This window comes from Petromyzon marinus, chromosome 6 (assembly GCF_048934315.1).
Source record: "Petromyzon marinus isolate PM22_M1 ecotype Great Lakes invasive population chromosome 6, UKy_Petmar_22M1.pri1.0, whole genome shotgun sequence".
Taxonomy (NCBI): domain Eukaryota; kingdom Metazoa; phylum Chordata; class Hyperoartia; order Petromyzontiformes; family Petromyzontidae; genus Petromyzon; species Petromyzon marinus.
In genome coordinates, this window is record NC_133672.1 from 18,545,206 (window position 1) to 18,571,407 (window position 26,202).

Genomic DNA, 26,202 nt, shown 5'->3' on the forward strand with positions numbered 1-26,202 from the left:
AAATAATCGACAACCACAAGTTTACTTTTCCAACCTGATTGGTAAAGTATGGAATAGTGTAGAAGGGCTTATAAGGAGCACATTTGCCTCCATTTCATATTACGTTCACAGTATTTTCACAAATTAGAGACCCACAACCCCCATTTGTGCAAAAAATATATTTAGGTAAAACCCCGGTAATGTTTCCATCCACATTTTTGTATGAATCAGATTAATTGTGACGGGCAATTGGAGGGGATACAACATTTAATTTGTGGATATTCCTAAGTGCCAATTTGGCCAACATTTGAATAAATGGCTTTACTCAACCAATCTTGATTTGAAGCTTTCGTGACTGCAGGAATCCATACTCTTTGGTTCTTTCGGTAAAGTCACGTAGGTATAAAATAAAATAAATCACGACGCTTCGGGCACAACACAAGCGTCCATCAGTTTCCAACGCGTCCTAATTCAGTCCTGTGGGGATGGGGGTGGTTTCAGTGGTGCCCACACTTTGAGCCCCGTGGCCCGCGTTACATTTCCAGCCGTGGCTAACATCACTGGCTAGCTTTTATCGAAGTTGTCCTTCCTTCGTCCTGCATCCCCCCCCCACCGCTCTCACCAACCTGCTGTGACCAGCCTGAGGAAGTATGGTCAAACAACCCCCGTGACTATCAAAGCATAGGGAGGCCTTTGTTCAGAAATGGCATAACAACGAAGGGCCTGTGGAGAACCGTGATTAAAGTCAATTTTGTGAGCTGTGATCTGATTTGATTTTACGAGCACTGGTTCCATCCACTGCAGACAACACAATCACACGACTTCGGCTTACTGATCGGATTAAAACTGACAGTTGTGAATAAAATAATAATTACTTGAGTCCATTGTGACTCAAGATATTTCCATCATTTTAATCCTTCTTTACAATCCGGAACCACCTGTTACATTTAAAAAACAATCATCCAAGACAACAAAAGCATGTTTTACCACATTTTTAAACATTGGGTGGAAACATACATTAATTTCGAGCTTTTACTTAATCAATCACACATTCAAATCGCAGGCAGTCGAGTTTGTGCCACGTTCCATCGGTCCTCGTTTTCCAAACGTTATAAAATTGACCCACACCAGTGTCTATAAAAGTTGACGCGAATGATACGTCACAACTTCCTGTTTCACCCTGTCAAGGCTCACATTGGCCTTTTAATGTAACAATGGAACTGCTTGAATTTTTCACGTATTAAAAATAACTAACAAATATTTCTCAAACCTGTGCATGTTAGAAACATTTCTTTTAGAAAACATGAACGTTTGTATGTACAAGAATTGTTTATAACTTAATCACAAGGTGTCAAAAAAGCACTCCACTATCCGTATCACACATCACACAAATATGAACGGTGTACACAACCTCAAAGTTACACACATATTCAGCTGTTACCCACAAACGTTTTTCAAACGGCACACAACCACTTGATTACGTTCAGACCCGTTTGACCTCTCGCAACATAGTTTGGGGGGGGGGGTCACGTGATCTTCCCCCGTCACGATGTCATAAACAAATACAACTTTGTATATTTCAATTCTGAGGTGGTGACCAGACTGCTGATGCTATTTCCCTGCACTTTCCTCGCATTTTTTTTAAATATTCGCCTCTCACCTTCTAACAATTCAATGTACTGTATGCACTATGTTGAACTTCTTTCGCACCTTACGTACTGGAGGAATCCGACGAGCTATATAAAGCTCTTTTTCACAGATGTCCAGTAGAGGTGCAGATGTGTTCTCATAGACGGGGTGGTAAGTGACCCACGATTTTGGAAACCATGCCCTAGCCATAGCTGCAAGAGTATTAAAGAGGACGCAGTTAGTGTAGAATGCATGCCTCTCGAGTCGCACAGTCGGGATTACTCATTCAACGTGCATCTCATGCTCTCAAGGAGGAAATACCGATTATCATGCTCATCACGCGCATGAGAATCACCTTATTACGCAGCGAACAGAGCAATCCACCTGTACCAACATCCAACTAGAATTGCCGCCTATCTTGGTTTTCCCAGAATGTTCTCTTCTTGAGGTAGCCATCTTGGGGAATCTGTAAGTCTTTCCGGGACATTAATAGCCTCGGTTTTTGTCAATTGCATAATAATACACCACTCAAGACAATGCCGTTCCATGTATTTTCCCCCTTCCTGTATTGTTAAATTACTCATTTGAATCCTGTATACATATCCGTTAACGTCCACTCCTGTGAAAACGTGGCAGGACCCTCCTGAAAACATCTATGACGAAATCATTATTTAAGTATTTTATTAATCTTGCTGATTGATATTTGGGCTTCCATAAAAAGTTCTGGTAATATTTAATATTTTGTTTCGACCTCTATCATGTATTCCACTTGATAAGGGTTCTCATTAAATGTGTCGTGGTTAATCCAACGAATAAGATAATGACATATGCGGCAATGGCGAAAAAAATGGAGCAAAAGCTGAAAGAATGGAGAGGTGCAATTCTTGGAATTTACGCAGACGCCGAGTGGAGCATATTGATCAGAGAATGTATGCAAGTTGTAAACACAACTTAGAGAAAAGTGCGTGAGCTTGCACAAGACACGTCAAGGAGCAGGGCTGATGATCAATGGTCAAAACTAAGAATGGAGTGGCAGCCAGAAATAAGGAACATGCTCGAGATGGTCCACCTCGGAGATGGAGCGATCACATGTGCTCATGTGCATTGAACACGAGACCGTGTGAAATGGCGACGGCTTGGAAAGGCCTTCATCCAGCAGTGGATAGACCGTGACTTATGTGACTATTTAAAGATCGATTTATTCAGGCCAGGCAATAAAAATAAACATTTTTCTCTCAACACAAAAAAAAGCATGTTACTATATGCTTAAAGCAATACTTGTATGTAATAGATGTGCTGTTGTATAAAGTTATAAATTACAGTTGCTCAAGATTAAACCGTTTAAGGTGTTTTTATATATATAAAAACGACTGCATATACAGTATGAGCAGATGCAAATTTATAGGAGTTGAATTGAGAATTTGATTTGAGCTCTGTAAACAAAAAACGAAACCCCTGGCTTTTCTTCTGAATCTTCATTTTTTTATGGTTAAAATTATTGGAAAAACCATTTCTCCGTCTTAAATGTTACGGTCAGGTCCCTAGCTCCAGACATCCCACCAACAACATGAATGGACATGATTATCAAGTAAACAAATCGTTTAAACACAGTCACTTCCCAGTAAACGTCACCCTCATCTGTAATGCACTATCTCAAACAACGGACACAAGAAGTGACCTGCGATTGCTAATGGCCCATGCAGTCGGTGACGCCAAGACAATGATTTCCCAAGTACAATGCTTTGACCAGTTAATGAAGGTATGACCCAGCCCACATGGATTGTATTTGGTGATTTGGGTGCCTCGTAGGAAGAGGCTTTGGACGAACGGACAGAAACAACTACAAATATATAGCAGGTTGACTACATGGTTGTTGGCAGTGCTTTTTGTTTGTAATCACACATCCCAGATTGTTTATGCCATTGTTCAAAGTGGGGAAACTGTTCCCATTTGTTAACATCGGAAAGTCTAGCTGTCTCAGCATATTTGCATCTCATTTGCTTTGCTCCCTGTATCAGTGTTTTGCATGTACCTTGCTTCCCCCCACCCTCTCTTAAACATCATTACATGTACGGTGCTTTTAAATTCTCAGCACTGCTGTCACCGTCCAAGCATTTCTATTAAAGAAATTCTCCGAGCGCCCGACACTTATAGGTTTGCATCAGGGATGTTTTGCCTCTGCTACCCTGTTGTATCCACACGTTCTCTGTATCCGGCACTGTTATTCGGTGCCGTTGCGGCGTCTTCGCACTTCTCTTCCGACCGTCTCGTCACTGTGCTCGGTGCCTTAGGCATGGCACGTGCGCACAAGGGGGCGGCCATGGTCAGCACGAGCAGGGCCGCTGCTTCTCCTGTTGGTGCTCTTTCTTCTCTTTCTTCACCTCCTCGTCACCTGACAGGCTGACCTCTTCGCTGGACGACAAGCGCAAGCCTTCCAGCTCTTGCTTGTTTGCCTTCAGCACCAGCTCTGTCAGCTTGGTGAAAGCCTGCAGGGCGGCAGTTCGCGCGCGCGTATACACACGCGCGCGCGTACACACACACACACGTGTTTACACAGATGCACATAGGCATGACGACCTATGATCAAGTCACCTGCTATGTGTCCGATCTCATCAGATCTCGGGCGCTAAGCAGGGTTGATCCTGGTGCTTGGACTGGCGACCGGCAGGCACAAGCAGCTTGCTGTAGGCTGTTGTGGGGCTATGTAGTGAGCAACATAGGGCAGTGCAGCAAACTCCATTGTTGTACTTTAATTCTATGCTCCTCTCTTTTGCAATACTGTATTTCAGTATCACTGGCATTGCTTAAGACTGATTATAGGCAAGATATTTACATGACTTAAAGCTTTCGTGACTGCAGGAATTTATATTCTTTGGGTCTTTCGGTAAAGCCATGTAGATAAAACAAATCATAAAAATAATAACAATATCACCTGCTAAGGCAGGGCGTTATAAAGGTTTGAGATGGGTGTAGCCCAAGGGTCAGTGGGTGGGGCTAGAGATTAAATTTGCATGTAAATGTAAGATCAGAGAAATCTTGACAAATGCAGCTGTGGGGGAGGCCATTGTATTGTGCAAGATTAGCATGTCAATGTAAGAGATTAGCATGTCAATGTAAGAACTTTGCTTGTAAATGTAAGCTCGGAGAGAGCTCGGAAAGAGCCATCGCCACATGGAGGTGGAAAAGGATGGCAAGCCGCCATTTACTAATGTAGCCCAAGGGTCATTGAGGAGCACGTACACAAAGCCCTCAAGAAGAATGGATATTCAGACGACACAATCCGTAAAGCCATCACCCCAACCGTTGGGAAAGAACCATCTGAGGACCCAATCAAAACCATCACCTTGCCATACATAGCAGGGGTCACCAAAAAGATTTCCAAAATCATGAGCAAACACAAGATCCAGATACGATTCAACACAGTACATAAAATTCGTGATTTTATCCCATCTGTGAAGGATGTGATCCCTGACATGCAATACCCCGGTGTCTAGAAACTAAGCTGTGTCTGCGGCAGCAGTTACATTGGAGAAACTAAGCGACACATCTCGGACCGGGTTCGCGAACATAAGGCAGATCTGAAACACGGTAAGACCAATACCTCAGCCGTGGTTGATCATTATATTAACACTGTTGGGCACACACGAAATTGATTTTGCCAAGATGAAGGTACCCTGCAAGCCCACTGGCTATCAGCAAAGATTCGTTCATGAAGCCATCCAGATATATAAACACAGACACAATTTCAACCGAGAAGATGGGTACAAACTGAGCAATCATTGGAAGGACGTTATTAACCAGTTTAGGTCATAACTGGCTGTGATGTTCCCTCCCTACCTACCTATGTTAGCAGTTATTTTCGACTCTCCAAGTTACATTTACTAACACAGCCACCGTTAGCTGTATTAGTAAATTGCGGCTTGCCATCCTTTTATACCTCCATGTGGCAATGGCTCTTTCCGAGCTCTCTCCGAGCTTACATTTACAAGCAACTTTCTTACATTGACATGCTAATCTCTCACAATACAATGGCCACCCCCACAGCTTCGTTTGTCAAGATTTCTCCGATCTTACATTTACATGCAAATTTCATCTCTAGCCCCGTCCACTGACCCTTGGGCTACACCCATCTCAAACCTTTAAAACTCTCTGCCTTAACAGCGCTCCCACCATATATTCTCAGCAGCTCTCCCGCTATATTTTTCACCTGATGATGATTGCTTGTGTTGCGATCGAAACGTCGTGATATTGTTATTATTTTATTATTTGTTCTATCTACGTGGCTTTACCAAAAGACCCAAAGAATAAGATATTTACATCCCTAAAATAGGCAAAAGGATGACATGGATATCACCCGCTAAATACATTTGGATTGCAATAGGCAGTGCACAATGCAGTGGATGTGGTAAAAGAGCAAATAGTAAACAAGCCTTCCGAAACCACAACCAGCATCCGTAGGAAAAGAAGCACACTTCACATTATTACATCATATATGGAGACTGTCATGTCAGTGATGCAAATGAAAGGGCAAAGTGGATGAAAGTGAATTCGGACCTCACGGCCACGTGCACACAAATGATGCACCACACAGCATCATTATACAAACTAGCAGACGAGGAGCAGCAGCTACATTCAAACGCATTGCGTGTCACACTCTGGAGTTGTACCTCTTTGATGTTGTTGTTTGTGAACGCACTTGTCTCGAAGAACTCCATTCCGTATTCTTTGGCAAGCTGAAAGGAGATCAGTAATGGTGACCCAAAACTGGCACTGCTTGCGAACAGGAAAATCACCGTAGCCAAGATCTTGTCTAGAGCACTGTCCACTCTCTGTCGGCTTCACCGTCATGTGCAACAGGAGGCAAATTGCTTGGTTTGCGATGATGGGAATCGTATACAGTAAAACCTTGGATTGCGAGTAACTTGGTCTGCGAGTATTTTGCAAGACGAGCAATTTTTAAAAATAAATATTAATTTGATAAACGAGCGAGGTCTTGCAATACGAGTAGTACGTATACGCTTTGTCTGCCGAGCGTCACGTGATCACAACTGATATACGAGTGCTTTGGATTACAAACACGTTTCTGGAACGAATTATGCTCGCAATCCAAGGTTTTACTGTATATATGTTTACGTGCTTAGTACAAGTCTTAAAGCAATTTAGTTTGTGAATAAAACCAATGGAACTCCGGGTTATTAGATCAGGGAACCTTGAAAATTGTTATATGCTATTTTATTGATATTTATCAGATGAAATGTTTTGAATTAATGTAGAGCCCTATTATATTTGTAGCAACTTCGAGAACATAATTAAAATCTAAATCAGTTGCTTAGTCAATGTAAGCTCTAGACGTGTGCAGTGCACTATTTTATTCATCTCAAGAGGGATGATGGGCTGAGTCAATTACCCATTTGGTTTTCAACTTGCATCTTTCTACTTGTGAGATCTCGTCAATGATCATAAACCATCACGCAAACTCCAGTCATCCTCGCAGCGGCTTTTGGCTAGTCATCGAACAAAGATGGTCACTGCATCGCATTGCTTTTAGATCTGCATCTGCGGCCGTCTGGAAGCTCTTCCTTCTGATATTAGGAAGCCACTGGAGCTATGCACTTTTAAATCATCTAGATTGAAATTTTTTTTCTTAAGCACTGCCTTTGTGTTTAGTTTGTTGTCCTTTTCCTGCACCTCTGATTAGCACGGTTGGCTATAGATGAGCACTCTAACCACTACATAGATGAGCACTCTAACCACTACACCAGCTGGTCATATAGCACATAAACAGCACCTCTTGAAATTGTCAATGTTGCAAGGCTGCCCCGCACTTGATCGGACTCTTGCGAATCCAATTCCCAGTTAGGGGTCAATTTATCCCCTTTATAATTTCAGGATCTATAAAACGCACGTGACTTTGTGCAAGTCAGATCCAGTCGTGGTTCTGTGGAGAGGCTGCCGCCCACGTTTGCAATGTGGGATTTGCATCACTGGTAGGTAATCCCCCCCCCCTCCTTGAGACCCATAAAATGTATATTTACCAGAAAAATACGTATAATTTTAGGTACTATTAATGTAGGGCCCTATTTATAAAAGCTTGAAATTTATGACAATGAAGCAAGGGCCATAGAGAATGGGTCGAAAAGGCGACTGTCACGCAGTAAGACATGATGAAGACGCGGACTGGGCGGGTTCACCGGGTGTATTGGGTCACCTTCTTGCCTTGCTCTACTCCGACCTGCCTCAGCTCCTCGCTGTCCACTTTGTTGCCAATGAGGACTCGCTCCACCCCTTCTGGTGCCATCTGCACAATGACCACCACCGTACGCAAACATTCAAAGAATAAATCACAACAACAGCAACCTGAACGTAGGATACGTCACACGAGCTGAAAACAATACACAATCACACTTTGCCACAGCCCAGCCGGGTGGCGCTGTAGCTGAGCACTTGACTCGCGTTCGAAGGTCACAGAGCAGCGGCGGTGCCAGCCAAGCGCGGGCCTCTAAACGATGATTTTTGGGTGCGTCACGTGACTGCAAATATTTTATGCTCGATAAACTCCGTGGCTTAAATATACAGTATGAAATAATGTAGGTCATAGATGAATTGCCATTAAGATGTTAGGAGTGTTATTAGAATGCCGTTGTTTTTTTATGAGGATGTGAATTTCAGCTGATATTTCATGTTTTTTTTTTACGAATCTGATACCACCGTAAAAGCTTGGCGCTCAGCATTTGTTTGGTTTGCTGGGGATTTACGCCACCACGGGTAATGACATCACATCTCAGTCGGGGTTAGCCCAATCTACTGCCATCCCCCTGGAATTGATACAAAAACGATTACTTTGCAAGCTGGCAACAGCAGGTTTCCTATGGACCAAACTGGCCTCTGCCATAAAAACATGGAATTCCCACCACAGTTGAGCACTGCTCGCTGCTCATTCGGCTTGGAGACACTATATTACGAGGCTTCACTTATTAGTGCACTGGATATGACTATCTGAAATGTGTAACAATTTTGGTTAATGGGAACCAAACAATGGGATAACTCGGTATTGAGAACGTGTATAATCATAAAATTGAGCATGCAAACATTCCCGTTTCTTGCACCATCATTCCAAGCAATATTTTCCAGATGCAATATGGGTGCAATATTATTTTCAAATTAAATGAAACATTTTAAATATGAATGTACAACAGCTTATTACAACTAAATAATTATAATTTTACCGTACGTCACTGGCACTTTGGCTGAAGTGATTTATCAGTATCGAATTCATATGTTCTGAATCCAAAGTCACCGCTACAAATTTTACCAAAGCTGCTGTGAATTGAGCTGGAATTGTCGGTTATAAATAAAAAAAATTATAAGCCGGACTTGTTTGTTTATAAATTCCTGATGTTTATTCCGTTATTCTAGTACTTAACCTCCTGCCGACTTTATTAATTACTAGCGGTAAGCACCCAACATTTCCCGGGCGAAAAAGACAGATACACACATCGACTTACACACACACACATATGGACTCACACACAGACAACAACAACCGCCATTCGCCACTAAGTGGCGGTGACGTCACCACGATGCTTGTGCCAGGCTATGTGCACCTTGAGGCCACGTGAAGTGTCGAACGCCCGCTGGCAGGTCACGGGGCAGACCCAGGTGCCACGGGTCAACTGACTGAGATGACTGACTGATGCACCACCTGTGCCCCCTACTGTGCCAACTTGCTGTGCTTTAGACACCCGGCGCTCCGCTCGTTGTTGTGAGCGTCGCTCCTCCGCCCTCCGTTGTTGTTGGAGGGCGACTGCCTCCAACTGCCCAGTAGCGTCCTTCACGAGCCTCCTCCACAGAGGCCGATCTTGACACTTCTGGTACCAGTCATCGGCAAATCCACTCAGCTCCACATCCTCCTGTACCACACCTCTCCATCTCTTGTCGAGCCCGTGCCGCGCCCGTTTAGCCCTCTCGATCCGGCCGAACAAAAGCTGTTTAGGCATGCGGTGGCTGGGCATGCGGGCTACATGGTCCAGGCAACGCAGCCTTGCCTGCCGTAGGAGCTCACCGATGGGACTTTGTCCAGATCTTTCAAGGATTTGTAAGCGCCTCACACAATCCAGCCTGGTTAAACCCAGGATGGATGGTAGGCAGGCCAGCCTAAATGTTTCTAACCGGCAAAGATGTTCCATTAGGGGGGGTCCACGTTTCGCAAGCGTAGAGAAGGGAGGGAATGACCGTGGCTGAGAAGACCTGGAGCTTCGTGTGGAGCGAGAGACTAGGTAGCTTCCACACAGCGTTACGCAACGAATTAAAAGATAATGCCGCTCGACTGATTCGGAGTGAGACCTCTGCTGTTAAACCGGAGCCGGTCATGAGCACACTGCCAAGGTATGGGAAACTCCACTCTCTCTACAACTGCCCTACCAATTAGGAGTTGTGGGGGTGGAGTGTCCGACGGTACAAAATAACTAGGCAGGTGCTTAGTTTTGGTGGGACTGATGGTAAGGCCCCACCTCTTGGTGGCAAGCTCCAGGTTCAGCAGCAGCACCTCCAACTCCTCCTCTGAGTGAGCAGCAATTACCAGATCATTGGCATAGATAACGTGGTTGAGCAATAGGGAGCCATCCCTTCACCGCACCCGGGCATTGATCAGCCTCCCATTGTATCTGTACCAGATGGAGATTCCCCCGGTACAGCTATTGAAGGCTTCACAAACTGCATGGTCAAAATAGATGTTAAATAATGTGGGAGCCAGAGGACATCCCTGTCGCACCCCAAGGTGTACAGGGAATGGCTCTGACTCCCGGCCACGTAGTTTTACCCGGGCCTGCTCACCATCATGAAGGTCCTTAATGATCGTGAGCAGAGGGTCAGGGACTCCAAAAGCATGAAGAACAACCCAGAGCCCAGGCCTACTGATGGTATCATAGGCCTTGACCAGGTCAATAAAGCAGAGATGTAGGTCTTGCTGGAATTCCCTACACCTCTGCTGTAGCAGACGGACAGAAAATATGGCATCTGTGCAGGACCGCCCTTTCCTGAAACCGCATTGGGGCTCCACAAGCCTCTCCTCAGCGTGCCTGGCAAGGCGATGTTGAATAATCCTTGCCAGGACCTTTCCCGGCACACTGAGGAGTGAGATGCCCCTGTAGTTGTTACAGTCTGTGCGGTCCCCCTTCTTAAAGAGGGGGACCACCAGGGCATCCTTCCAATCCTGCGGAACCCATCCAGTGGTCCAGACTGTTGTTATGATGTCATATAGGGCAGTCTGTGCACACACGCCACCCTCCCTCAGCATTTCTCTTGGGAGATCATCTCTACCCGGTGCTTTTCCTGGTCTCAGACTCCGGATGGCCTTCAGTACTTCCTCAACAGATGGCAACTCAGCCAGCCACTCACAGGGGGTGACTTCTTCCAATATTTGAGGCACTGCAGCCTTAGCAGGGTTATCCCCACTTTGTGCCACGATGTTTTCCTGGCTGAGGGATTTTCCCTCCCCCAAGACCTCACAGAAATGCTCAGCAAATCTGCAAACCTGTTCCTGGGGGTCGGAGATTGGATCACCTTTTTTCCCCTAATGATGGTAATAGGTGTGGCGCTGCAGGTTACTTTTTTGATGGAGTTAAATAGAGATTTGTGATCGCGGGCCACTGCGGCAGACTCCGCGACCACCACCCATCCTTGCAGCGCCTCATGGCTCTCCGAACCTCCGAGCGAAGGCTGCGGTAAGCCTCCTCATTCTCTGACGTGGGATTCTGTAGCCGGTGACAGTGGGCCTGTCGCTTTTTCTCAACCATCTTGAACACCTCCTCTGTCAGCCAGGGTCTCTGGGGAGGTCTGGACCGCATACCCAAAGCAGCCATTGCAGCTGCATGAGTCACAGTCCTAAACCTCGCCCATTTCCCTCGACATCAGGAGTGGGGGACGATGCCAACCCCAGCCGCACATGGAGCCACGCACACACAGCGACTAACACACACGCACATCGACTGACACACACATATATCGACTTACACACACACATATGGACTCACACACACACATAGACATCCACTTTAGATACACACATGGAGTTACACTTATCGACGTACACACATCCAGCGACTCACACACACAGATCGACTCACACAGACATACGTGGACTCACACACACATTTACCTATCGACTAAGACACACACACATGGACTTACACATACATGCACCCACGCACACACATCGACTTACATACACACACACATACATAGACTGACACACACATTGCCCTACACGCACACAGATGAACTCTCACACACAGACATCTACTTTAGTTACACACACATGGAGTTACACACACACATCGACTCGCACACACATTGACTTACACACACACATTGAGTGACACGCCTACATGTATGGACTTACACACACATGTGGAATTACACACACACAGCGACTGATACACACACACATGGACTGACACGCACACTTGGACTGACACAAACACATCGGGCGTTGTACATTTGAAAAAGACAGACAAATACATCGACTCGCACACACACACATCGACTCACACACACAAACATCGACGTGCACAGCAATCCCCGATGATGGCACAGCTATCAGCATCGGAGTACTACGTATCACTAAATAGCGTGACGTGAGCAATCGAAACAATGGAAATGAATTGAAGATATAAGCGAGAATAAGTTGACATTATAGAGCAGCAGTACACACAGGTAAGTTAAGAAGCAGGCTACAGGCTAGATTATAGGCCTCCAGTACGCAGACTCAATGATATAAGCATTACAAGAGTTGACATAATAAGCTGCCAATACGGTCAGCAGCTGAAAAAGCAGGATACAGTCGACATGAAAGGCTGGCACTACACTGAGTTAGATAAAGAAGCAGGCAACAGACTATACAGTGGCATACACTCTAAATGGCCAAAATAAATATTAACAGTGTAGATAATAGAGTGGCAGTGCACTGACATTAATTAATAAGCAGGCAGCAGGCCACATGACAGACTGCCAGTACACTGGCTCAGCCTCATAAAACACACCTCACTAAAAAAATAATGAGCTAATTTATATTGAAATATAAGTTGTCTACACACAATCATTATTAAAGTAATATTTGCAAACTAAATTGTTTCATAATAGTAAACGATCTACGTGAGTTATTAGCGAAAGAAGCAATACAATTGTAACTAACATTGCCGTGGAGAGGCCTAGTCCTGTGCAGAGCCTTGCGTACTCGCCTAGATTGCCCAGCCGGCCGAGGTGCCTCCCTGGCAGGCTGGGGGCTGTGCCGCGACCCCCCCCCCCCCATGAATAATACTGTGAAAGCACTATAACATATACATCTATGGACTTTAAAGTAGTAACTGCACGCATGTAGGTGAGGGGGGGGGGGGGACATAACACTGTGAGGAATTAACCTCAGCGTTGTGTATTTGGTGCATTTCTATCACGAATTAAAATGTGTGCCAATCGTGTGTGCGTTGCTAGGGGCAACCCCTGTCAGCAGTTAAAAGTGTAATTTTATAAATACGTATACTACTAATGTGTGCGACTTACCTTGTAGCGTGTGCAGGCGAATAAAGAACTGCACGCGATGGCGCGTGTGGACTGCTAGGGGCTAACCTAGTGGGCGTTGTGCGCAAGTGCAGCCTGCTGCGTTGTCGCTGCAGAAGCGGCGAACGCAAAGAAATCATTCAAAAACTAAATATATTCACAAACAAAAATCGCCCAAAACGCCATTTAAACTAACTTAAAGGTGACAGACGTGAAAAAGGAATAGCGCTTGCCAACCACGGGGCTTACGGCGTGGTACCTGGCAAAATCCCTCACAAGCGCGTGAACGCAGACAGACCGACAAAGAATGCCTTTTATATGTTAGAGAAGAAGGACAAGAAGAAGATACGTCTAAACAAATACGCAGTCGTGTTGGACCATGTGTGCGTTATAAATGGTACGCCGTGATTTGTGCAATCATATACATTTTGCTCCAGCAACTGTATCATCATTATTATAAACATTTGAAACATTGCTGCACCAACCTAAAATTGACTGGCCCAAGCCCATAGGTGGCTACAGGGAGACAGAAAATAACAAAACAGATGTTGCTGAGTACATTGGCAAATTGAATTCGCCTATAATCAATTCAATTATTCAGAATCCCAAACAGCAGGCATGTGACATTGTACAAACAGGGGGCCACACAAACACTCAATGGGCGGGGGGAAGAGGAGGCACGGCACAATCGATGTTTTTTTATTTTGTGCTGCCCCTTTCAATGTGTGCAGACAATGTGTGATGAAATCAAGCTTGCAAATTAACAAGGATACCGCAGCAGATCAGTCTGTGTGCGTGTGAGCAATTACGACATTTTCACTCTGCTGTACGAATTGAGAGGGGGGAGCAGCAGCCTTCAGAAGGGGGGACTCTGCCCCCTCCAGTCCCGTGATGCGAGGGGCCCGATGTTGTCTTCACATGAAGCGAACTGGACCCAGTACATTAGCTTGATACACGAGTGGTTGGCGGACCGATATATAGCTGGACTCCAAATGTCTTTCCAGAATACATTTTCTCTTGATGTTCCATTGCTCTTTCAGTGTCATTCATGAAAGACTTTTGAGTTTGGTCATTTCATTATTTAACCAAATGTCGTGTAATCCTCCAACACCCGACCATAGCCATTGAAAGTAAAATATCACGTGGTGTACAACGCGTTTTCATGCTACAATTTATCAATGTTTCAGCTCACTCAGCAGTAAGCCAAAGAACAATTCTGACAGCCAAACTTAGCAATTAGATGCAATGTTGTGGTATGTTGCACACCGTAATTGGTCCTTGAGATAAACTATTTAAATACAATAGGTGCAGTTCCACACCTCATCCACATCGCCAGCCCACTTTGAGATGTGCTGGAAGGAACGCTCGCTCGTGATGTCATACACCAAAAAGATGCCCTGGGGAAACAACACACTCGTCACAATGGCACAAAATTCAAATGACAGCATGTAACACACATGTGCGTATGCTGAACTTGTTTCACACCGTATGTAGCCAACCGCACTAATCGGAGGTGCGGGGGAAGTAAAAACATATACAAACATACATACATCACCGCTCTGTGTGCACACGCCAGTCATGCTAAGCGCGTGTGTGCATACATTCACTAAAAACATCTTTAAAGCATCCAAAACGTAAGACTGAAATCGTGGAACTGCGCGGATGGGAAATTGAGATGGCCACCACCCAGAAGCCACAGGGAACATTAAACCGTCTTTAACTCGCTGCCACAAATCTGTCTGTAATAGTTCTGGACGAAAAACAAATCCACTCCTTCCCGAGCACACCATGTTGCAAAGCAGCACCTATGGCTCCTCACGTTTAATTAAGCCATGCTGATTGTCTTCTGAAAAAATAGTTCCTGCACCTCAAGGGCTATATATTGTGTGCATTTAAAAAAAATCCCAAATGAGACATGCATAACCTGTAACTTTAATTTTTTTTAGAACAAGACAACATTATTTTAACAAATACATTATTGAAATTCGTAACATTCCATTGCAATATGTTCTGTTCAATGTTTTTCTTCATTCCATTACACAGCCTGTTTAATGAATTTCAATTGATCTGCAATGTTCATTTTACTCCATTAAACGTTCCGTTACCCATCCCCCGATCAATACAAAATTGTGAGTTCACCCACATTGAAGAAATGAATTCAATAGGTTTTCACTTGTTAAAGAAACAGAGTAACAATGAAGGGAGTCATTTTACCTGTGCCCTGCGGTAATACTGTTTGGTGATTGTCTGGTACCTCTCCTGGCCTGCCGTATCCCTGCAATGGCACCAAAGAAAGACCATTAGACATTTTTCTTCAGAAACATGGTGGAGATGCTCACAGGTGCAGTTTGTACTTCTATACTTCATATATTTTTATTTAAGTGACTTGTTTAGCTTTCCTATACTTTGCACTCCTATCATGTTTTTGTATTTTTTGTGTTGTAACTTTTTGACCCGCACCTACTGGACATCTGTGAATAAGAGCTTTATAGCTCATCGGATTCTTCCATTCTGAATAAATATTTTGATTCAATTAAACAGCATCTCGACTAAACATGACATGGATTGGTGATAAAATGACCATCGGCAACATCCAACATAAGCCTGTATATGTGTTTATCTCAGAATGTGCTTGCACGGACTCTCAATTTCGGCAAATGGTATTCCCACTGATGAAGATAAAAATTTAGTGTCCATTTGGTCTTTATAGTTTTTCTGCCTCGGTTCATGTACTTTGTTGTACCTTGTGCAATAATGGACCCCTCACCACCAACACGCGTGGGCATGTGACACGCGTGGGCATGTGACACGCGTGGGCATGTGACACGCGTGGGCATGTGACACGCGTGGGCATGTGACACGCGTGGGCATGTGACACGCGTGGGCATGTGACACGCGTGGGCATGTGACACGCGTGGGCATGTGACACGCGTGGGCATGTGACACGCGTGGGCATGTGACACGCGTGGGCGTGGCCGCCACTCACCAGATCTGTATTCTCACTTTAATCCCATCCACTTCTATCGTCTTCATCTTGAAGTCGATGCCTGGAATGAAACCATGCCAATCAGGTCACCATCTTGATAGGAGGTTCTTGTTGCACACAACCTTGATGGGAAGGTGTAATTATGGCAATAAATACGGTATGTGCAGTGCAATGCATTTGCTAGAAAAATTAATTGCAGTGTACAGTCATGTTAAGATATTAAAATAGGATTTATTAACGCATATCTGAGATAAAACAATCATTAAGGTGCATTTTAAGTCATATTGTTTTAAACCTCTTAGATAAGGACCTCCCCAAACCGTGCAGGTCATTTGGGCCTTCTGACCAAACTCTATGCTAATAAATAGGTGTTCTTTAGACAGTGCTTAGCTAGTCATGGGATATCTTTGGCCAAACCTGTGTTAGTTACCAGAGTATAGAGTAATTCAAGTACTAAATTTCTATAAACAAAAGGAAGGAGCAGCAATGGGCTCTCCTTTGTCTCATGCGATTGCAAATCTGTACATGGTAGACTATGAAGCAAAATCAATAGCTTCAAGCATACTAAAACCCTCTTTGGTTTAGATATGTGGATGACACATTGGTGGTCTGGCCACACGATAAAGAAACACTTAATGAATTCCTAAATCATCTCAACTCGCAAAACCCATCCATCCAGTTCATCACAGAAGTGAAGGTTGATAAAACTCTCCCATTTCTGCATATTCTGCTCGGGCGCAGCCGAAACGGTAAAATAACACGGCGTTTACTAAAAGAAAACGCACACTGACGCCTATCTGAATGCAGTCACACCATCACCCCACACAGAAATCCTCTCACATCAAGACGCTCCTCCTCCGCCTCTAATCTCTGCACCTGATTGGGTTCAGTGATGACGTCCTGCTCTATTTAAGACCGGAAGCAGGTGGATTGCTTCACTATTCTGGAAAATCGCCCCATGATGCTGGATGTAATTACCAGCGAAACATTATATTCAAATTGTAAATGTTATATTCTTAGCGCTTTTGGTAAAGTCACGTTGAAGGGAAACAACAAAACAATAAAAATAAATAAAACAATACAATTCTGATTTACTCTCCAACACACCGGTGGGCTGAAGTAGTAACTAATTGGCATTTTGTTTATGTGACGAATCCCTTACTAATTGGCTGTGTCGGGTACTGGAGGGTTACTACACATTTATACTTACTCGCTCGAACTCAAAAACCTTTATTATGAAGACACTCATACATCGGGCTAAGAAAGTGTCAGATGGTGAAAGTCTGAGAAGTGAGATTAAACATGTTAAAGAAGCGCTGCAATTGAACGATTACGATGATGCATAAATAAAGAAGGCACCGAATGCCCAGACCAAATCAAATAGCACAAGCGTTGAAACTGAGCAAGCAATACAAACTATAAAAAATATACCATACATTGTGGGTGTAACTGATAAACTAGCCATATTTTTTTAAAACAAAACATCCCAATTAGATTTGGCAAAGTACATAAAACACGAAAACCAATATCTGGTATTAAAGATATATTACCAAAGTTATCAACATAAGGTGTGTACCGGACCAATTGGTCGTGTGGCAAACGAAATGTTGGTCAGACAGGACGAATGATCAGCATGAGACGATAAAACACGAAAGGAATATTAAATAAACTTGGTTCGAAGCTTTCGTGACTGCAGGAATTAATCTTTGTTTTTTTCGATAAAGTCACGTATAAATAAGAACTAATAAAATAACATTTATTATTAGAAATGTTATTTTATTATTATTTCTTATTTATACGTGACTTTACCGAAAAAAACCAAAGATGAATATTAAATAGTCCCAAATAAACTGTCGGCAGTGGTAGAACACACGTGCCAACAAGGACACTCAATTAACTTTGATACTGTTGAAGTTTTGTGAAAAACTAGTTACTCCTGGCCAAGGATAATTAGAGAATATTTAGAAATTGAGAGAAATAAAAAATAAATGTATCTGTTCTGATAGCTACAGGCTTAGTGCTGCTTGGAAGTGTCTTACCAAGTAATACACTGTTTAACTGCATGCCCGTAAAGGTCAACATAGGTCGATGGTGATTACTGTGAGCAACCAATTCCGGTCTCCAGGCCTCCAAATGCTGAGCACACCGACATTTACTAACTTCACCACCTACCTTTTAAGACTGATTCTTTGAGCTGCAGTGAACCAATGATTATGCTGATTAGATGTATTAATGTCTGATATGGCTGTTGTTCACAATTGCACCCAATAAAAATTATGCATGAGCGTTGTGCATGTACATTATGTATGTTCATTACCCTATTGTAGAGAGATATACGTGGTGCGCGCAGTTAAGCGGGTGCAACTGAGGATGAACAGGTGTGTGTGTTGCAACATGAGGTTTGCACCAACAAACCTCCAGTAATTAAGGGGCGAAGCGGGTGCAAACAAGGGCGAGCAGGCGGGTACGTTGAGGCAGGAGGTCGGTGTCAGGGAAACGGGAGATGGGGGGTGATGATAAGGGATTAATGAGGGCAACAGGCGCCTTGCCGGCGGCGGCTTAAGGGGGAGCATGTGAGGACTCGGAATGAGGAGGGATATATAAGCGGGAGTGTGCGTGAGTAGAGGAGGATTGCCCGAGAACAAAGAGTGAAGACATCTCGCTGCTGCCGCTCAAGCCGTCAACGAAACCTCAACCCTCACACCGTCGCCGGGCGGGTCTTGGCTGAACCCCCCGCCCAGGACAGACGGGTGAGCAGGTATGAGGCAACGTAGGTGAGGGCAGCGGTGGAGATGCAGAGTTCTAAGAGTCACTGAGGGCAGGGTTGCTGTGTGCAGAGTCGCTGAGTGCAGAGTTGCTGAGTGCAGGATAGGTGAGGTGCAAAATAGATGAGAGCAGGGAGAAGTCAAGTGTATGTGACTGTAAAGATAAATATAGGAGTGCCTACAACTGGCACGAGAACAGGATTAATAAAGTGTAAGCAGGTGATTTGTTAATTCGTGTTGGTGTGAGTAATTTTTAAAGACACTACACTAAGAATAACCCAATCTTGATTTAAAGCTTTCGTGACTGCAGTAAAAAACTAAGAATATAATAACCCAATCGTTAATGGTTATCCATAGTAATTTATATGCATACATTAATCCCCCTCTGGTCTTCGTACCTGATTGGCCCACAAGTGACATCACATTTATCCCTCTATTCAGGACCGAAACAGTATTTCTCCACAACTCTGGCTGTCACCTGATGATACTGGTTGTAATTACCGGCAAAACGTCATACTTGTATTGTAAATGTTGTGGGTTTACTCTCCAACACACCAGTATGCTGAACTAGTAACGAATTAGTTTAACACGTAGGCTTTCGCGACCAATATTATTCATAATAAAGGTTTTTGGGTTAGATCGCGTTATTTATAAATGTGTCGTAACCCTCCACAACCCGACACGGTCAATCAGCAAAAAAAGTGTCACGTTGACAAAAGACAAATAATTCACTACTTTAGCCCACCGGTGTGTTGAAGAGTGAATCCACAACATTTACAGTTTGAGTACGACGTTTCGCTGGTAAATACATCCAGCATCATCGGGCAATTCACCAAGTAACTTCTGGCGAATTGCCCGATGATGCTGGATGTAATTACCAGCGAAACGTCGTACTCAAACTGTAAATGTTGTGGATTCACTCTTCAACACACCGGTGGGCTAAAGTAGTGAATTATTTGTCTTTTGTCAACGTGACACTTTTTTTGCTGATTGGCCGTGTCAGGTGGTGGAGGGTTACGACACATTTATAAATAACGCGATCTAACCCAAAACCCTTTATTATGAATAGTAACGAATTAGCATATTTTGTTCACGTGACCAGCCTTACTAATTGGCTGTGTCGGGTGGTGGCGGGTTTAACGATCTCACAGCAAATACATTTTATTATGGACATATTTAACATGAAAAGGGCAATTCATGACGTCACAAGGGTTAAGTACAGAATCATCAGAATATTTATTTAGACTGGAGGAGGATGTATCCGATTATCTATTATCTTTTTCACAAAAACAGTCCCAGACCACACCAAGATAACAGCACACAAAAGTCTCAATACTATGGCACGTTAACATTGAACTACCGATACTACACTTGTAAGGATCCAAGTTACAAATCACATTTGCAAATATGACTGCTATATCTAGCACTAATCTTCTGCTTCAGATATATTTTTTAAACATCAAAGGCTTTCTCACCTATTCCAAATCTTGTTCAACCCAAAAAACCGAGTAAATGTGTCACTGCAAGTAACTTTTTTTAATGGAATTAAAGAGTACTTTGTGATCGCAGGCTAGAGGCAGCTTCCATCTCCTCAGCAACCCACGACCACTAGTGCCGCACGGCTCTCCAAACCTTCAAGCTAAGGCTGCAGTAAGCCTCCTCATTTATCGATGTGGGATCCTGTAGATGGTGAGAGTGGGCCTGTCGCTTTTTCCCAGCCAGCCGGAACACCTCCACCGTCAGCCAGGGTCTCTGGGAGGTTTTGACTGCATGAGCCATAGTCCTATACCTCGCCCATTTCCCCTCAACATCAGGAGGGGGGGGGGGCGTTTCCAGCCACAGCTGCAAGTGATGATGAAATTCTCACTTGCAACTTTCATCAGCTAGCTGAAACGAGGCCACTGTGGGTTTGAATGGGTCCTAGATGGACACCCACCACCAGAGTGGAAGAATAGCAGGCGCATCTTACAGATGATAAGCTGATGGTCAGTGGGCAGATCAGCTCCACGCTAGGTCCTGGTGTCAAGGACATGCCCTCGCATCTGCTGTTTCATAACTATATAGTCCAACAGATCTTCTTGCTTGGACTCAGCGTGCATCCATGATGTTGTGTGGATGCGCCAATGCCAGAACAGTGTGTTGGTAACTACAGGCCCATGGGCTGCACAGAAGTCTAGCAGCTGGCTCTGTAAGAGCTCTGTAAGAGCCAGCTGATCTAGCTCGTGCCTTCCAATCAGGTGCCAGTGTCATGACCCACTTGGGTATTAAAGTCACCCAACAGGATTACTATACCGAGGGGCCACTTTAGCTAACACCTGAGACAGGTCATAGAAGGAATCTGACTCATCGGACTTGCCTGCATCCCTCCACTGATGTTCATCTTCGGTGGGGGTATAATACACTGCCACCATTCCTCACCGCCCCCCCCCCCCCCCCGTTCATGGAGAGGCGAGCCCACAGCTTCCCACACCTCACCACCATGCTCCACGCCCTCCTCATTCTTTTGTTCAGAAGAAGAGCCACTCCCTGCTGTTTGGCAGTCTCCTGCCCCGAGTAGAGGACTGTCTACTCCTTATAGTGAGTGGAGCCAAAGCCAGTCCACTGGACCTCCTGAATGCTACAGTGATCCAGACAGTACCAGTCCAGCTCCCAAGAGGAGTGGCAGCCTCTCCTCCGCAGTGAGGGTTGGAACATTCAATGTGGCCACTCACAATGATTTTTTGCTGTTTCTTGAGGAACCCTGAGGGTGTGGGTTCAGTCTCCTGGCTTCGTAAAATAGGATTTCAGTTTCATTGATTAGGTATAGTCCTGTGAGCCATGCGGCTCTTGACTCGGGTGCAACCACAACAAACAAAAACATGAACAAGAAACATCTTAAGGTGACTACGCGCAAAAGAAAAATCCAGGAAAAAAAAGCAAAGTCTTCCAGAAAAAAAACACCGTATATCATTGGTGTGCAAAAATCCCAGTGGGATGCAAGTCACATAACAACCATAAGACAATTTAGATTAAAGTTATCAGGCTAACTCTGTACCTCAACAAACAAACATGGCTAAAGCGATAAAAACAATGTAAGTGATCATAGGAACTGTGATTCAAATTTAACAATAAACGACATACATAACATGTACGACCAAACTTTGCAGCCATAGCTGGCAGCATGAGTCACTCCATAAAAGCAGGAGTATCAGCAGGAGTATCAAAAATTTTCAATGCACCTTTAAAGATCAGCACACTATAATCAAAACTCAAGATCATACTTTGCAGCGGTCATCCGGAACGAAACATTTTATTTCAGGCCATTCTGAATAGCAGTGGCAGCTAGGGGTGTACAACTCCTCTAGAGCAGTTTTGAGTGAAGAGCTCACAGGTAGTGATCCAAGTTAAAGTTTATTGGCGATAACATTCCAGACCCTGGGGGCATCAACAGCAAAGGCCCTTCCTCCAGTATTTGTACGGCAATAAGGAATGTGAAGCTGGTAAATGAGCGAAGACCTTAGCTCACATTTGTTCTTCGAAACAGTGAGTAGATCCAGCAGGTCGTCTGCTGATTTTTTTTAAAGTACATGGTGAATAAATAAGATCTGATGCACAAGCCGTCGATCATTAAGATAACTTAAGTTCAACCCAATGTAGAGATCGCAGTGGTGGGTCCTATATGGGCAGTTCAATGCAAATCTTAAGGCCGAGTGATAAATTGAGTCAATCTTCTTCAATATAGCATAGTACTGATGTATAGTACTGATGGTGGTGGCGATGATGATGCCCTTTAACCAAGAAAGCCTCACCCACTCTCATGACTCTATTTCAGGAGGATCCTGCATTGGGTGGGATGTTTGGCATGTGGCAAAATACCCAAACATACGAGCATATCATATTTGTAGATCCAGAGATAGTTATTCAATAATTCATTTCCGTACTGCTATCTCCTGGCCACCACGCAGCCCAAGCCAACAACACCTGGTATACCCATTCATTCTCACATTTCCAGTACTAATACAATCCTATTTAGATTCTTAGATCAGGGTGGTTAAGAGATAGGCACTAGATGGTGGCCTGTCATGTCCTGGAAAGAATGGCTCAACGCATGGAAATTATCTGACGTATTTCTAAATATCAACCCTCTGTGATGGGCTTGGCCGAATTTAAGTGTTCGATCAAATTAACAAGATGCTCTTTGTGCAGGTATTGGGTGCCAGTCTGACACCACACATTCATTATGTCCACTCTCCAGAGGAGCTGAACATATTAGTCTTGACCAAGCTTATTTGTTTATAACAAAACATTCGTTATCCAAGCTTGAGGCTCATTTTATTGATATTACCTACATATATCTGAAGTTGACAATTCTCATCACCATTCTTCTCTCTAAATATCAAAGGCTCTTTATCGAACAGATCTACAGCCAAAACAATTGACTGATCTTTAACTTTCTGAATTAGTGATGCGATGTTATTGTAATAAAAGCAAAGTAATCAACATTTATGATCATACAAGTTAAACATATTTCCGGACAAATCATTCCAGTCTGCACATCAAACATGTGGAGAGTGGCACATTCATCAGAGTTAATTTATGAGCTTTGTTGAAGTAGATTTGCCATAATATATTACTGTATTATTACAATTCTGCGTATTACATTTAGGGGCTCCATTGCTTACAGTCCACGGGCTCTGAGTAGATATTTCATTTTCTGGTTACCGCTTGAAATATTTATATTTTTTGCAGCAAAAAAAACCCTACACAAAAGTATTGAAATAAAATCTCATATCTCACCTTTATTGGTAATATATAAAACATTTGTATGAGTAGAGTTTCATGACCTCAGGTGCTACCAATTTCTGTTCTGGCCCATGAACTATCAGCCCATATAAATAGACATATAAATCTCTTTTCCCATAACACTAGGAGTTCATAGCAGTCCACAGATGCCATGCTAGTAAACATTATCTTCACAAATCCATCTGTTGTATTCCCCATGCTGTGGACTGCGTAATGCCTGTGGCCTATTGGCTGAAACATCCACCAGTATTTGTCCACATGTAAAGCAAGCCATAAAAAAACATTCTAAGTATAACTTCAACAAATGCACGACAGATTTTTGCAGAGTGCACAGTTGCAGCTTAAGCCTCCTTTTGTCCAAATTAGATGCAACTATAACCTTGAGACCAACTAGTTGAATGAGGCAAAATTAAGTCAAAATATGTCACCGGAGACGTTGGTGACATGGCCCATCGTCAGCAGGTTCGCCGCTCTTTCCAGAGGTTGGAAGTTTGGCTCTGGCAGGCTGTTCTGGTTAATGCCCCTGGTGTGTTAATAATAGAATACGCACTGTCCGCTTCACAGTGTACGTTTACAGATCCTATGAAGTCGGTCAAAGCAGAGTAGGCCATTGTGTGCTGACATCAAAGTCCAAATTTGCCACGTTAAAATGTATTCCCCCAATTACTTGCAGTGATTGGGAAATCCATATACACTGTTGTGCTCTCCTGAAAAAACTTTGCAGGAGCTTCTTGAAAGCGTCTTAAAGTGGCGAGACTTTCCTGAATAAGCAAGTGTAATAATAATGTAACAATAATAATATTTTTAAAAAATATGTTTTAATGCGTGGCATCTTGTGTGTAGCAATAGATGATTACAAACTATATATATATTTTTATCATATAAATTGCTTCACTTAAACCCTGCAGCTGCTAGCGTCTCTGCAGTCACCACAGTGGCATAAAACATTGATGTTTGAATTAAATCGTGAACCATGACAATTCATCAACTCTCGAGGACTGTAAATCGTTCATGCCTCACGCCTGTCTGTAAGCAGACAGGCGGGGGAGCACAGCGTTGTAACATATTCATCCAAGAGAGGGCACCACTCATTCAACATTTTACACATTATTCGGTGATACTGATTTAGTAGAAGCACAACCACAACAAAACTCATTCACATTCGTCAAAAAACACTAACACTGTAGACTTAGATAAATAGGCGACGTTTCGGGCAATTGGTGTTCTTAATGTGCTAACTTTGCGATATTCTAATAATGCCAATACTATAAGCTGATGTGAGTGTGGAAATAGAGGGCTTGAGAGAAAGCGGCAAAATCACAGTGGGGCTCAGGTGGAGAGATGAGAGCAATTAAACATCTGGACATCATGGAGTACGGTACTTTAAAAGCAATGTACCACATTATACATATTAATGCGAGTGTCTATTAACCCACAGCTCGAGTGCCCGTGTGGCCTGTCTGCAAGCCTTCCCCACTCCACGTGGCCTCAATGCGCACCTTGTCATGGACCAAGATTGTGGTAATGTCACCATCATTCATCCAGGTCAGGTAGACTAACAATTGCCACTGTGATCCTGGGTTAATTACAATATTGTGTCTGCAGTCGGTAGTGGGAAGCAGGCTTTCTTTGTGCATTCTGTATAGGCCTATTATATGTTTATACCATGGGCTGGTGTACCTTTGTGTCGAAGTGTCTCTCAAACACTGTGTTCATACAGGATTGACTTTTCCAAAGGTTGTGAAATTTCATTGGAGCTCGATTGGGTGCACGCGAAGGCCAGTGCAGGACAGGCGCCATTCACCATTGACGCGATTCGTTTTACATTTGAGAGACGAAAGCCTAAAGGAGGAAGTGTTTGGATGGAATGAAGTTGCGAAAGAATCCAAGAGGCAGAACAATAAAACAAGAATGAGGCGGCTTGACAACCAGAAGTAAAATGGTGGGGGAGTGTTCAGTGAAATGAAGACTAAAACTCGAGATCAGACAGGGTGGAGGGAGTTATCGATCTGCCATTGGGCACAAGGCCGAGAGAGAGAGAGAAAAATGACCATAACAATGGAAGAGGTTTTGTTTGAGAACTTAAAAAATAAACTCCTCACAAGGATCCACTGACGTGCCACTCACCCAATCCCAGCTTCTGTCAAACCCATAAGTACATTTCAGAGTAATAACATCAGTCACTCTTGTCCCTTCCTTTTAAGAGAATCCAATTGTTCAGCTCGGTTTGAGATGATATAACAGAACACAGGTGTATGCGCGATCTTGATGCATATTCATCTGTGCACGCAGAACACTTGAAACAATGGTGCAAGTTTTTAAACACCCCCCCCCCATAGCCTCTGTCCACCCCAAGGCTGTAGCCATAGAGTCAACATTGGGGGGGACCAAAACTTCCAGGGGGTCTGGGGGTCCCCCCCCAGAAAAAAAATCTCAATTTGAAAACGAATTTCCTGCCTAAAATATTACAAGATTCACTAACACATAGGATGGATTTGTTTTGCAATA

The 26,202-nt window shown here is 43.8% G+C and overlaps 1 protein-coding gene across 1 annotated transcript in view; it reads right to left on the minus strand.

Annotated features, from left to right (window-relative positions):
* Positions 1 to 863: 863 nt before the first annotated feature.
* Positions 864 to 26,202, minus strand: part of RAB15 (RAB15, member RAS oncogene family) — an 88,214-nt gene continuing 62,875 nt past the window's right edge. Inside the window, exons 2-7 of the mRNA XM_032947564.2 lie at positions 16,148 to 16,208; positions 15,376 to 15,436; positions 14,481 to 14,558; positions 7,817 to 7,906; positions 6,276 to 6,341; positions 864 to 4,094 (exon numbers count right to left, since the gene is read on the minus strand). Of these exons, the coding sequence (XP_032803455.1) occupies positions 3,933 to 4,094; positions 6,276 to 6,341; positions 7,817 to 7,906; positions 14,481 to 14,558; positions 15,376 to 15,436; positions 16,148 to 16,208 (518 nt within the window). The 3' untranslated portion in view covers positions 864 to 3,932. The remainder of the gene's footprint in view (positions 4,095 to 6,275; positions 6,342 to 7,816; positions 7,907 to 14,480; positions 14,559 to 15,375; positions 15,437 to 16,147; positions 16,209 to 26,202) is intronic.